This window comes from Diplodia seriata, assembly GCF_021436955.1.
Source record: "Diplodia seriata strain FDS-637 chromosome Unknown scaffold_10, whole genome shotgun sequence".
Lineage (NCBI taxonomy): Eukaryota > Fungi > Ascomycota > Dothideomycetes > Botryosphaeriales > Botryosphaeriaceae > Diplodia > Diplodia seriata.
The window spans coordinates 656711-670547 of NW_027117317.1; the positions used below are offsets into that span (position 1 = coordinate 656711).

The 13837-nt window shown below is 55.0% G+C and overlaps 1 protein-coding gene across 1 annotated transcript; it reads left to right on the forward strand.

Annotated features, from left to right (window-relative positions):
- Positions 1 to 286: 286 nt before the first annotated feature.
- On the forward strand, positions 287 to 8302 carry UTP20 (U3 snoRNP protein; the record flags this gene model as incomplete). Its single annotated transcript, XM_066780808.1, has 2 exons — positions 287 to 1662; positions 1714 to 8302. The coding sequence occupies 2 exons, from the start codon at positions 287 to 289 to the stop codon at positions 8300 to 8302; spliced, it is 7965 nt and encodes a 2654-aa protein (XP_066628754.1).
- Positions 8303 to 13837: the final 5535 nt, after the last annotated feature.

Sequence of the window (13837 nt, forward strand, 5' to 3'; positions counted from 1 at the left end):
GTTTAGCGGCCGTGTTTCATGCTGTGCCTGCCGAAGGCTAGCGAAACAGCAATGCGCGAGTGTGGAGCAGCTTGGTTGGAGGTGAAGGCAACGCGGCAGGGCTGGAAGAGGCAAAGCGCGGACCCCGGCTCGGCTGGCTTGGCATTGGCAGTGCGCACGGGCCGGCCGGTGGGCGGTGAGCGGGCGGCGGAGGCAGCTGCAATCCCCGACATAACTTTTTTGACGCCTTCCACATTCCGCCGCTGCTTGCCCGCCCGCCCATCGCACCTTGGACATCTGCGCAATCATGGCCGTCGTGTCGCAGGCCAAGCGCAAGAAGTCCGACAAGGTCTTCCGGCCCAAGAAAGGCGGCACCGAGTCGTCCCGCAAACACCACTTCGAGTCCTTTTCGCACCGCATTGCGAAGCTTAACATCGATCCCATCCGCCGAACCACGCGCCGCGCCGACGACGAGCATGACCTCTCCACGACCACCTCCTATCTTAAGACCTCGTTCGATGAGTGGAAGGACCTCAACCTCTCCGAATCCTTCCATGCCTTCTCCCGCGAACTCGATCCCCTCTGCGAGTCGCTTCCGCAGATTCTCCACCATGCCGACAGCATAATGGATCTGCTCGTCCGCTACATCGAGAAGAGAGATGCGCTATCACTGGAGCCCTTGCTGAGCTTGGTGTCGCATTTTGCGCATGACCTGGGTGCGAGGTTCGAGAAGTACTTTGCTCGTACCGTGCGCATCGTGTGCGATGTTGCTGCAAAGCATCCCGACATTGAGGTCATTGAATGGAGCTTTACCTGCCTGGCTTGGCTTTTCAAGTACCTCTCGCGCCTTCTCGTGCCCGACTTACGGCCCCTGTACGATCTCATGGCTCCGCTGCTCGGCAAGGAACACCAAAAGAGTTTCGTTTCCCGCTTCGCCGCCGAAGCCATGAGCTTCCTAGTCAGGAAGGCTGGCGCTTCATACCACAGAGACAAGGAGCCATTGCAAATCATTGTATCTCATGCTTTAGCTGACCTAGCGGCACTAGCGCAACGGAGTGATGCATCACAGTACCAGCGCGGGTTGATGACCCTCTTCGTCGAATCCGTGAAAGGCGTCCAAAACGGGCTTCACTCCAGTGCGGAAGCTGTCTTCGGGGTACTACTTGAGCAGGCATTGGCCTCTCAGGATGACGAATCCCTTGTGCGAGAGGAGCGGCCGGCGGTGGACCTTCTCCAAGGCGTTCTTACAGCCACCATACACCACACCAACTCCGAGACTTTTAGACCGGTTCTGCAAATACTCTTAGGGCACATACATGCCATCGACCGAAGCAACAACACCCTGAAGCTGGAAAATGCCGCACGTCTTTTGTTCACTGTGGTTGGCGTCAGGAAAGGAACTAGGATTGCCGACTGGAGCCCCGTCATGCGCACAACATCGCGAGTTGTGGCATCTGCAGAGAACACAGTAGCGGTGCCGAACTCTCCCGTCGTATATGACGTTCTGGCTGCCGTAGCCGTGATCCTGCAGCTCTGCCCAATGGATATCGTTATCCCGCATTTACGGATCCTGGATACTATATCGAGCGGCTCTTGGCAACAGTCTTTCCTTTACTTCTGCAATTTCTTTTCTGAGCTCGGAATGGAGAGATTCCAGAGCATCCTTCTCCCACATTTCAGGAGGTGAGACTCATCTCCAAGGTCCGATTCACATGCGGTGCTGATGCATTATAGATTTATCGTGTCGCGATGGAGACAGGAAGAGCATGGACTTGCTCTACTGCTTCCACGGCTCGCCGCTCGGGGTTGCTTTAGAAATTCTCCTCTCACATGTCCTCCCGCATGGCAGGAGGGCATAATCGACTCATTCAAGAAACTATCGAGTGCAACTCCCGCACAAGCCGTTGTCGAGGGTAATGCCGCTTTGTGCAATGCTTATCTAGACGTTGTCCGCCTGTCGTCGGTCGAGCCGAAAACTGAAACAGAGATATACGACCGCCTCTTCGACCTTCTTTCTGGATCTCTCGACACAACCTCGGATGAGCTCACACCCGAGGCCAAATTCGGTGTCGGTGCCGGCTTCAAGTACGTCGCCGAAAATCAGGACAAGAAACCAGAAGACAAGGTGCTGTGGGCCTCACTATGTTCGGCGTCTGCAGCTCTCAGCCGATATCCGAAGTTCGCCGAAGCAACACTGCAATATCTAAAGGTCCACGCCAAAAATCTTGATATGTCTGAGAATCACGTCGAAATTCTGGCCAACGCGGCCATTGACTGTCTTGGCTCGCCGTCACACTATCTCCGCACCTCGAATCTGGAAATTTTACAGCTCATCTACACTCTCAAACATGATGGGGCGGAATCCGATCTTCTTTCCACAGCGATACTGATCGAGAGCACCCCCATTAATATTCAGACTGCGCGTACGGTGTCGATGAATATCCGTCGCCTCGCTGCGGGTTACAAGAATGCGGTTGATGACTCCTGGATTGCCCGTGCCATTCCTACCTTTTGCTTCGGTCTTCTCTACGTCAACTTCACGCAGGTCTGGGAGGATTCGTGCAATGCTCTGAAGGAGATGTGCGAGACGAAAGAGGGCGAAACCGTTGTGTCGGAACTGGCTTTCAAATGGCTTGAGGCTGTGCCTAGTGAAGAGCCGTCGACACCTGGATCTTCCGAGGAAGAACCCAACACGTCTGCGGTGAATGAGTTTGAGTGCACTAATATCATACAGCTGTCCAATCTTGCGAGACAAGCCTCCGAACTCTTGGACGATGCGCCACAGCGTCTTGTCCATGCTTTCGACAACGAGCATCAGAAAGTCGTCTTGGTGACTGCCCAGAGCCGGTCGCAAGCCTTGAAGGTCCTCAACACTATCCCTCAGGTCGCTGAAAAGAAATCTCGGTCGCTTGTCCCCACGCTTCTCCGATGGGCTACTGGTAACGCAAATATCAGCGAGCAACTCCCAGATGACGGCAATACCACGCCGGATAGCGTGGGAAGTGACCAGTTCAGATGGGCTCGTAAAGATCAAAAGGCAATGCTTGGCCTCTTCACGAAATTCACGAACCCAAAGGTCCTTTACAAAGCTGCAGATGTATACTCCTCTTTGCTGGCCCTGCTGGGGAACGGAGACGTGGAGATTCAGAAATCCGCCTTGAAGGCAATCCTCACCTGGAAAAACCGCAGCATCAATCGTTACGAAGAGAACTTGATGAACATTTTGGACGACGCCAGATTCAGAGAGCAGATCTCAGTTTTCCTGGACCTTGGTCAAGACGATGAGTCCATGAAAGATGAGGATCGTCCCGAGGTTATGCCAATCATACTTCGTTTGCTGTATGGCAAGGTTGTTGCACGCGCCGGTTCCAGCAGTGGAAAGCGTGGTCAAGAATCGAGGCGAAAGGCAGTCTTCATTGCGTTGTCTAAATTTGGCGACCATGAAATTCGCCAATTTCTCGATATTGCGCTTGGTCCTCTCGCCAACGTGACCTTGACCGAGGAAAGCAGGTTACGAGAGGGGCCAATCAACTCGAACTTGATGGACGCACGGAGGCAGTTTGGTCTCTTGAACATGCTGGAGGACATGCTCGATACTCTTGGCACACAGATGGGTCCCTTCGCTGGGCAACTCATTGACCCAATCCTGTATTGCCTGGTCGCTTCCTCCAGGGAATCGGGCAAACTTTGGCAACGAGACCAGAAAGAAGCGTCGGGACTATCACTCATTAACTCTATTCGGCAAGTTGGATTCCACTGTTTGAATGGGCTATTCACTCACTGCGCAGAGTTTGAGCAGTGGGCAGAATACATACCGGCCATCGTTCAAGAGCTTGTGGAACCGAGGCTAGAGAAACTGCCGGCCGAAACGGCGCAATCGATCTCTGGCATGCTCCGACTCTTCTCAGCCTGGAGCAAGTTTCCACAGACCGCACCCTTCCTTGTGAAATACAATGACGCTCTTCTGGACAAAGCCATCGACTGCCTCGATATCAGTTTTGCCAAGGAGCCGGTGAAGCTTTTTGTGTTGCGGGACATTCTCCTGAATGTCATCGCTCTTGCAGAAGCAGATTCCATGGATGTGGATGAGCCGTCAGAAAGCAGCCCAAGATTTGTACGGGATCGCATACTTAGGCCAAAGTCCTCTCATATTCTGAATGTGATCGGTCGCCAGCTCCAAGGCAGTCCTGGCAAGGATCTTCTCGATACGGCCGTGTCAACTGTTTCACGGCTTGCTCCTTTCGTTGCCGGATCTTCTGAATCAGAGTCGATGATTCGTATCTCCATCTTTCTTTTGCAACAACCGACAAGGAGGGTTAGCCCGAGGACGAAGGGCGATCTGCTCAGCATTTTGCATAGCTTCATTCCGCAGTGCACAATGAGTCCGGATGCTGAGTTGACACGGGATATCTACCGGACCGTTTGTTCGCTTTTCAGCTATTTCCAGGATCGGAGGAGCCGCAGCTTGCTTTGCAACATCCTGACTGATCTGGCACAAACCGATTCAAGCCTGTCCGAGGTCTCCGTTCTTGCCGCTGATCTTAATTCCTTTTCAGAGAATAGATTGGACGAACCTGACTTCGATCGGCGGTCCAAGGCCTACTACAAGATCAACGAAGAGCGGTATAAGGCTTTCCTGATCAAGCAGTGGCAGCCGTTGGTCCATAACATGCTGTTCTACATCAAAGAACAGGAAGAGCTCATGCTCCGAATTAACGCCTCTTATGCCCTCAGGAGATTCGTTGAGGTTGCTGCACGAGATGAGAACAAGGAGCAGGGAGACTTCCAACAACTCATCACAACGGCCATCATTCCAGGCATTCGAAATGGTGTTCGAGAGAAGTCGGAGCTCGTGCGCGTCGAATACCTTTCCGTCCTGGCCCACATTGTCAAGTCCTTCCCTACTTGGTCCGTTGTCAGCGACATGCATGTTTTGCTTGTTGGGGATGATGACGAAGCATCCGTCTTTAGCAACATCTTGCACATCCAGCAGCACCGCCGCCTGCGTGCTCTGCGCCGACTAGCAAGCGAGGCAAGCAAGATCTCGAGTACCAACATCAGCCACATTTTCGTCCCCCTCGTCGAGCACTTCATATTTGACAGGGATGAGGATGACAGTAGTGCCGCTAATCTTGCTGGCGAAACAACCAGGGCCATTGGTTCATTGGCACTGTGGCTAGAATGGCCCCAATACCGAGCTCTGCTGCGAAGATACAGCCAGGGCGAAATGGATAAGACAACCATTAAGCTTCTAGGCGTCTTCATCGACAGTCTGAGTAGGGCAGCTGAAGTAAAGGGGCTGGTTTCCGCTCCCCGAACCCAGGGCGCTGCTGACGCAGCCGACGAAGAGATGGTCGATGCTGATGATCCAGAAGAGGCGTCCATAGAGAAGCTCAGGACCGTTGGCCTTGCGCGAACAATGCCCAGCATAGACAAGTTGTCAACGGACCTGATGAACAACTTGCTTCCGCCGCTGATCACGTACATCCATCACAAGGATGAGTCCACCGTCAGTTTGCGCGTGCCTGTCGCTGTCATTGTCGTGAAGCTCCTGCGTCTTCTACCACCAGTGGAGTTCGCGGACCGCCTACCAGCAGTCCTGATGGACACGTGCGCCATTTTGCGCAGCAAGGACCAGCAGGCTCGTGATATGACGAGGAATACCTTGGCGGACATCTCAGCACTCATTGGTCCCGAGTACTTTGGATTCCTGCTCAAAGCTCTTCGCACTGCTCTTCAGCGTGGATATCAGCTCCACGTTCTATCCTTCACTGTACACTCGATCCTCATTGCCATGACGCCGACTTTCAAGCCCGGCGAGCTTGATTACTGTTTGGACGACATCGTCTCCGTCATCATGGATGATATTTTCGGCGTGACCGGCCAAGAAAAGGATGCTGAGGAATACATCAGCAAGATGAAAGAAGTCAAGAGTAGCAAGAGCTTTGACTCCATGGAACACATTGCTAAGACTACGACGATCAAGCACTTCATTGACCTCGTTAATCCCGTCCGATCGCTACTTCTGGAGAGACTCGACATCAAGATGGTCAAGAAGATCGACGAGCTCCTTCGCCGTATGGGTCTTGGCATCATGCACAACGAAGCCATCCATGATCGCGAGGTCTTGGTTTTTTGCTACCAGTTGATCCAAGCCGTGTATAAGAGCAACGCCGACCAGTCAAGGAACAAAGAAGAGGAAGATTACCGCACACGCCGTTACTTGATCAACATGAAGGCGGCGAACAAGAACCCACATAGGGGAGCTACTAGCTCACACAGCCACAAGCTCATCCGCTTCTCTTTGGATGTCATGCGCTTCGTGCTCTCGAAACATGATGAGCTCAAAACACCCTCGAATCTGGCAGGGTTCATGCCCATCATCGGTGATGCGATCGTTTCTGGACAAGAGGAGATTCAAATGTCGGCAGTGCGGTTGTTGAGTTCTATCATCAAGGTTCCTTTGGAACAAATCGACAGGGATGCCCCCATCTACGTTTCAGAAGCTGTACGCATCATTCGAGGCGAGAAGGATACCAACACGGAGCTGGCTCAAGCATGTCTGAAGCTCATCTCAGCCGTCCTACGGGAGCGCCGCAACTCGTCGATCAAGGAGAAGGACATCGCTTACCTACTGAAGAGGATCAAGGACGACTTGACCGAGCCGGATCGGCAAGGCGTAACATTCAACTTCCTCAAGGCCGTTCTAGGACGCAAGATTGTCATCACCGAGGTGTACGAGATTCTCGACACAGTCGCCTCCGTTATGGTCACCAACCAGACCCGGATGGCCCGTGACTTGTCTCGCGGAGTATACTTCCAGTTCTTGATGGACTACCCACAAAGCAAAGAGCGTTTGTCAAAGCAAATTGCCTTCCTGGTCAAGAACTTGGACTACAAGTACAAGGAAGGGCGACAGTCTGTCATGGAGGCAACGAACCTCCTCCTCAGTAAAATCGCCGATGAACTTGTTCAGGAGATCGCAGACAGTGTGTTCGCACCGCTCGTCCTTCGTCTAGTGAACGACGAGGACAAGGAATGCAGAGAGATGGCCGGCCTCTTGTTGAAGAAGGTCTTTGAGAGGGCCGATGCTGAGCGCACGAAGAAGTTTGTCAACATCATGAAGGCGTGGCTCGAGCAAGAAGACCAGATGTTGAAGCGCCGCCTCGCTATTCAGTGCTTCTCTCTCTATTTCGAAGTCAAGGCGGGGCAAGTCAAGGAGACAAAGTACGTCCTGCGCCAGGTCCCCGCCATTATCACCGAAGCACGCGAGCGGCAAGAAGAGGGCGACTGGGAGTTGATCTACTACTCCTTGCAATCGTTCGCAAAGCTGTGCAAGCTCTCGCCGGCCACAACATTCGCTGTCGGCTCGCAATCGATCTGGACGACGGTCCGCGGCTGCCTCACGTACCCACATGCATGGGTCAAGCTCTCAGCCGCACGTCTCATCGGCCTCTACTTTGCCGACTTTGCCAGCCACAATGCAGCTGACGGATACGCCGGGGTTCCGCTTACCGGTTCGGGGGGGCTGCAGCTGGGTGCTGACGACATGCTCGACCTGACGAGCGCCAGCTTGCGCATTCTGCGCGTTCCCGGCGTCAGTGAGGAGCTCGCCATCCAAGCAGTACGCAATCTCGTCTTCCTTGGTCGCTGCTTCGGCGTCAACGGCCTCGAGTGGAAGACTCGCAGTGCGGCTGAAGAAAGAGCGCTCAAGGAAGCCGCAGAGGAATCGTCGTCCTCGGCTTCTGACGAGGACGACGCAGCTGATGATGAGGCCGTCGTCCCTGATAAGCAGGAAACCACCACCCCGGCCAAGATCACCGCCTTGCATTATCTCATCACGCGCCTCTCGCTCATCCTACGCCGCGAGCCCGCCACCACGCGAGCGCCCGCGCTCTTCCCGAAGACGGCATCCATGACGCTGCTGGCAGCGCTGTGCAACGCGCTGCCCGCGGCCGCCCTTGAACCCTCCCTGCCGAACATCCTCCTGCCCCTGCACAACCTGACGGACCCGTCCATCCCGCCGGCGCAGAGCGCGACAGATGAGGACTTCAACGAGGCGCAGAAAGAGTTGGGTACCACGGCAGCAGAAGTCATGGCGCTGCTGCAGAAGAAGCTGGGCACAAGCGAGTACGTGCAGGCAATGGGCAAGGTGCGCGAGGGGGTCAAGGAGAGGCGCGAGGGAAGGAGGGTCAAGCGTGCGTTAGAGCGCGTGGCGGAGCCCGAGCGGGCCGAGAGGGTGAAGAGGCGGAAGAGGGAGAGAGGCAAGGAGAAGAGGAAGGAGAAGGGTCATGAGGCGCGGGGTAAGAGGAGGGGCTGGTGAGTGAAAGGGAGAGATGACCTTGGGATAATCCATTGTGGTGATGTACAATTCAGAGAGAGCATGTGAGAACCTGTGGAGGTGTGAGGATGTTTGAGGTCATGATGGTCGGCATGGATTGGCGTTTTTCGGGTGGAAAGCCATCGATAGGCTGGGAGTCTCAACCGATGCAGGAATGAAAAGTGAGCTTTTTGAGCATGTGATTGTATCCGTTCTCTAGATCGTAGTAATTTAAGGGTTTCACTATTGAGCAAAGTGCACGGTCAGAGCAAAGAGTATTTTTTTTATTACACCGGTCACGACTATCTGTAGATGACTGGGGAGAGGATTCAACCCATGCATCTGGAATTGCATAGTCATTATATCAACAGGAGATACAAAACGCTATTGCTCCCCCAAAATTTCACTGTCTCTCTTTTTCGGCCGCCTTACTAGCTCGTGTCCCTTGATTCCACGTTTGCGTTCAGACAGTGTTCTCATTTAGCGCGAAGCATGTGTCAGGTCCATGTGAGGGCCACACGCACACAGGCCGCCGGGCGCCCGTTAGATCAACTGTCGGGAGCATCGGGATCTTCACGGAGAACCGAGATGGAGACGAGAGTCAGTCATTGACGATTCATTCATCATAGCATCTTCGGACATGACTTCACCCCCCACATTGGTTCGTAGGCCATCATTGCAACACTCTATGAGGTTATACCAACCAATCTCGGTTTACTTATTCGGGGGGGTGTTCCCAGGGGAGGTATGGCGTATGAGGCTAGCAGGTAGGAGATAGGAAAGGAGGCAAACAAGCAGGCGGTATTAGAGGCGAGGTAACATCTTCCAGGCCGAGCCTCGCCGCCCGTATATAACGTCTCACGTAATTCATAAACCTTCACTACGTATATAAGGTTGGCGATCACACCTGCGACCTTCCGGATTGGCCGGCCTGCTAGCTGGGCTACTATCTTCGCGTGGTCATCACGACGACGTCAGATGCATGAATGAAGTGTACATATTGTCGTTCTCTTTCGGCCAGCCGACCCTCGCGCGGGGAGGGAGTGAGTGCGGGTATTCCCGGAGCCACTTTTTTCTCCTCCTTCGGCTCGACGACTTTGCGGCACGGATCCTCTCATCTTCCTCCCTGGCAAATGGTGCGCGTTCCGCGGCTACGGGAGAGCAGAACCGAGGGGACGGGAACCGTGTCGTGTATGTGTGTATGCGCTGGCCGGGTCGTCTGACCCTTCTTTTCCCTCGACGACCGTGACGCTTGGAGTAGGGTGGGTGAGTTTAAATGCGGGAGGTGCCGCAACAGGCTAGAACAGGAACCAAGATGATGCGCGCGGTAAATGCGTTGTCCAGCACCATGACCTGCTGTTCTGCCATGTCTTTCGTTGGCACCTGCTCACATCATGATGCAGGCCTGCACGTAAAAAGAGAAAGACACGAGTCGTGCGTCGGATCTGCGTCAGGGAAGGCGGAAAGGGGCCCCACTTTGCACGGCAAGCGCCATCATTGCAGAGCGGTTGCTGTCGTGAGGTGACGCTGACGACGAATTCTGGGAGGAGCAACATGAAGAACACAACGACGAGTCGGTGAGCCAGAGCCAAAGCGCAGGCAGGGACGTGCCGAGATAGCCGTAGTCTCTGTCTCGGGTCGCAGCCGGCGCGAAGCCTCGCGGTCTTTCTCGTTCCTTCTCACTCTTACGCGAGGGGCGGAGCATCGCAAACGCATCACGAGGACAACGGCATCTGTTTGCTGTCGATGCGCTGTGGTGGGCGCCAAAACGGTGGGGTTTCCGGCAAAAAAGGTACCCACTTAAGAAGGGAACCGCCAGGTTGATGGTGCCAAAAAAAAAAAAAGCCCACCACCTGCACCTTCCTTCTGCCTCGCTTTGTCTTTGCTCCCTCTCACCGACTATGTGATGAAAGCAAAGAAAAAGGCCGATCATGATCTTCGATCAACAAGTGGAGAGCCCCTGTCCGTTTGTTTGTTTTCGCTGCCTTGCCCCGCCCGTTCTTCTTGGGCAGCTGCTGCAACCGCCGTAGCCTGCCCAAAAACAAGAGCATCCGCTACGAGCACGTCCCCAGAAGAAGGCCAGGGCCCTCGAGCGCGCAGTAAGCGTGTAAGCATTGCATAATTCAGACTGGGGCAGGCATTATGCGTATGAGGTGAGACAGGGCCAGGCACCCGCGCCGCAAACACTCAATGCCGCAAACAGCCGAAGATCCCGAAGGCCGGGTGGAGGGGGAGAGGAGGAGAAAGGGTGAGGCGAAGACAGGCGGGCGCTCGGTGGTGGCGATCTTACACGACACACGCGTCTCCACCCTCAACGCGCCAAAAGCCGGGCGGCGAAGGATCTTCACCGCAAGAACCCGAGCCTGTGGTGGAGGGTTCGTTGTTGTCGAGTCGTTAGGACGACGGGGCCGGCGCGTCATACGTCGATCAAACACACAGACACACCGACAAACTTGCATCGTCATGCCCGTCGTACGAGCCCCTGCTCCCCTCGCACCTCCGCCCTGTGCCTGTACCTGCACCTGTACCTGACACGTGATCGGATCCGCCTTCATTGCTTTCAGCCACACTGATCGAGAAGCTATATCGAGAATATCCCAAAGAGAAGATGGAAGGCCAGGGGGAAGAAGGCATATCTTTCAAGATTTGTATACGAAGAATAGAAAGTCAACGGAACTTGCATTCAAACAGGAACAGGTCGAAGCCCCGAGGCAGAGAAGCGAAAAAGACTGTATGCCCCCGCATCGCCGACCGCCAAGTCGCCGTCATTAAAACCGCCCGTCTCGAGAAAAGCTTGCTATTGTAAAAGACGCGAGCAAGAGTACCAGCGCAAGGACAAGACGAAGTGGAGAGTTGGCTAGTGACAAGCGATCTGGAGATAGCAAACCAGGCGAAAGTCATAGGAAACCAGAAGCGGCCACGCGAGTACAAAAAGCAACTGCGCCAAACCAATGAAGAGATACGGAACGCGGACGAACGAGGGAACAGAGCGTAATCGGAAAGGGGAAATCATATATAATGGAACGCATCAAAACAGCCCAAAAAGTCAAAGCCCGTCGGGACACAGTCATCCGCCCAGTGTAAGAAGCCGTGCTGAAGCAAGCAGGCGGTGAATATCACTCGTCACCGCCATGCAGCCCACCAAACGGCAATCCACCAAAAGAAATGCAACCTCGGAAACGCATGCTGGTAGTTGATAGAGCGATAGAGACACAAAAGCACAGCAAAACAGGGAAGAAATTCGACAAAGCCATCCTCTCTCATGGGTATCACATTGCGCACCAATGATGGATTTCTTCGTCGTCTCATAACAGGACAAAAATCGTGAAAGGTACGGTTCGTTACGTCATGTCGGATCGTGAGTTTCGGCGAGCGTTCTTTGGAGAGAAGTGAGGGGTAAGAGCGGTTTGCGAGAAATGGCCATGTCCGGGGTGCTGTGGCATGGCTTTCGAGCCTTTGACGAGAGTTACGAGGCCCGGTTGGCGGGGCGTTCGCCCGTGGCAACCGCCACGAGAGCCTCCAATCTCCTCATGTCACCGGCGCCGTTTTGGCTTTGCTGGTGCCCGCCAAACGCCGTTGCAGTTTGTGCGTGCGCATAAGGTGGTTGACTGCCAAAGTGATATCCTGGATGCGTGGGAGGACGTTCGTTCGCGGCCTGAGGAGGCTGGGGAAAGGTGAACTTCGCCGGGTCCTCCATATGCATGCTGGAAGGCCGCTCCTCCAGATTTCCTCCGTTATTCTGAACAATCACCGGATAATACTCCCCGAGTGATGAGGTCGATGGTGTTGGCACACCTTCACTGCTGCTAGAATCCTCCGGAGAAGTCCTTTGGTTCCTATACGCGTGTTGCTGGACCTGCTGCTGGTGCTGGGGAACATGTTGAACTGGCCCCATATACCAAGCTTGTCGTTTGTGCTTGCGTGGTGTTGTCGGTTGCGTGGGATCCTGTGAGCTGTGACTTGGCTCGCCCCCAGTCGAAGGCCGACTTAGGTGCGTTAGTGGAGGCGGAGGAGCAGCACGGTTCGCGGAGAAACTCGGATGCGGAGCTGTTGTCGGTCTTTGGGATTGCCCTTGGTCCCTACTGCCTCCAAAGCTAAACCAGGACGCCGGTTCCCGCGGTGGTGTTGAGTTTGTAATGTCTAGCTTATGAATTCCTCTTTGCAGCGAAAGGTCCAGAGAGTTGTGGTGGTGGTGATGACCCCTGTGCTCGCGAACGTTCGGCGTCGAGGGCTCCATTGCTGCCGGCCGCTTCGGGTGGTCAACCTGCATCGGACTCGATGGATGTTGGGTGGTCAAAGACGGCGGTGGTGGTGCGTGGTCGAACGACTCTATTCCTGGAAGACGGGTAACTTGACTCGAGGCAGGCTGGTTGGCAGCTGGCTGGGATGAAAACGACGGTTGAGGGGCATCTGGAGTCTGGTAGTAGCTCAAACCACTCGTGGCCGGTCTGGGAGTCAGCGCAGAGTATGTCCCAGGGTGCCATGTTCTTCTGCGCCAATCAGCATCAGAGCTGACAGACTCACGCCGAGAATCGCTAGAGAAAGTTGATCCAGTGGGACTGTTGAGAAAGCTTCCGGTATTGGAGTAGTTGGAGGGCGTGGATGATGTCAACGGGCTGATGTACGGAGGCGGATAGTTCGTGCCGGGAGGTCCCTGGAACGGGTTCCCGCTAGCTGAAGGGACGGACAGGCGGCGCCCAGGGACGTGGCCGGCCCACGTGACGGGCCTCTGCGCGGTTGACACGGGGGAGTCTATGCCGGATGGATATCGGGGGCCTGGGCTACCTGTTGCGGGTGAAAACGTTGCTGATGTTGGCGTACTGAATCCACTTGGTGACTGGCTGCCGAGGGTGGAATACTGACCACCGGGATTATATGTGTCTAGCGTCAGCCGTGCTCGTGCAGCTCCATCGCCAGCCATAGCAAGCGGGGCGGGCCGCCGGCGGACGTCATCTCGATCGCTAGTGTTTGAACTTGTCGAAGCAATACTAGAAGCCGATAAATTCCGGCTATGACCTCTGCTGTGGGCACCTCCACTGCTAATAGTTGAGGCGCGAGAGCGGCCGTTGGGAGGGCGAACGCGGTCCGTTCGGATCTGACGCTGGAATCTCGTGCCGGTTGCCGCTAAGGAGTCGCCGGGGATGTCCTCGTTTACGTGGACAGTCTGGGCATGCTGACGAAGATTGTCCAGCCGCGAGAACCGGCGATTGCAGTGGCACTGGAACGGCCGCTCGCCGGTATGTTTTCTGTAATCCTGTCAGTGGCGCGCGGCTGAGGGTGCGTCGTGTGCAACGAACCTGATGTGCCTGGCAAGATGCTCGCTTCTCGTAAAACTCAGCTGACAGGGAGGGAAGTCAGTGCAGAAAAAACGCTGGCCCTTTTTCTTCTTGGTCGGCCGGCTGTCGCTGTTGACACTCTCATTCTCGGAGGCGGCGTGGCCATCTTCGTCGTCCATCACCACATCCTGGTTGTCGCCGGAGCGGGTAGAGGTGTCCGAGTTGCCGCGGCGCAGCGTGCTGTTGCGAGCCTGCTTCTTTG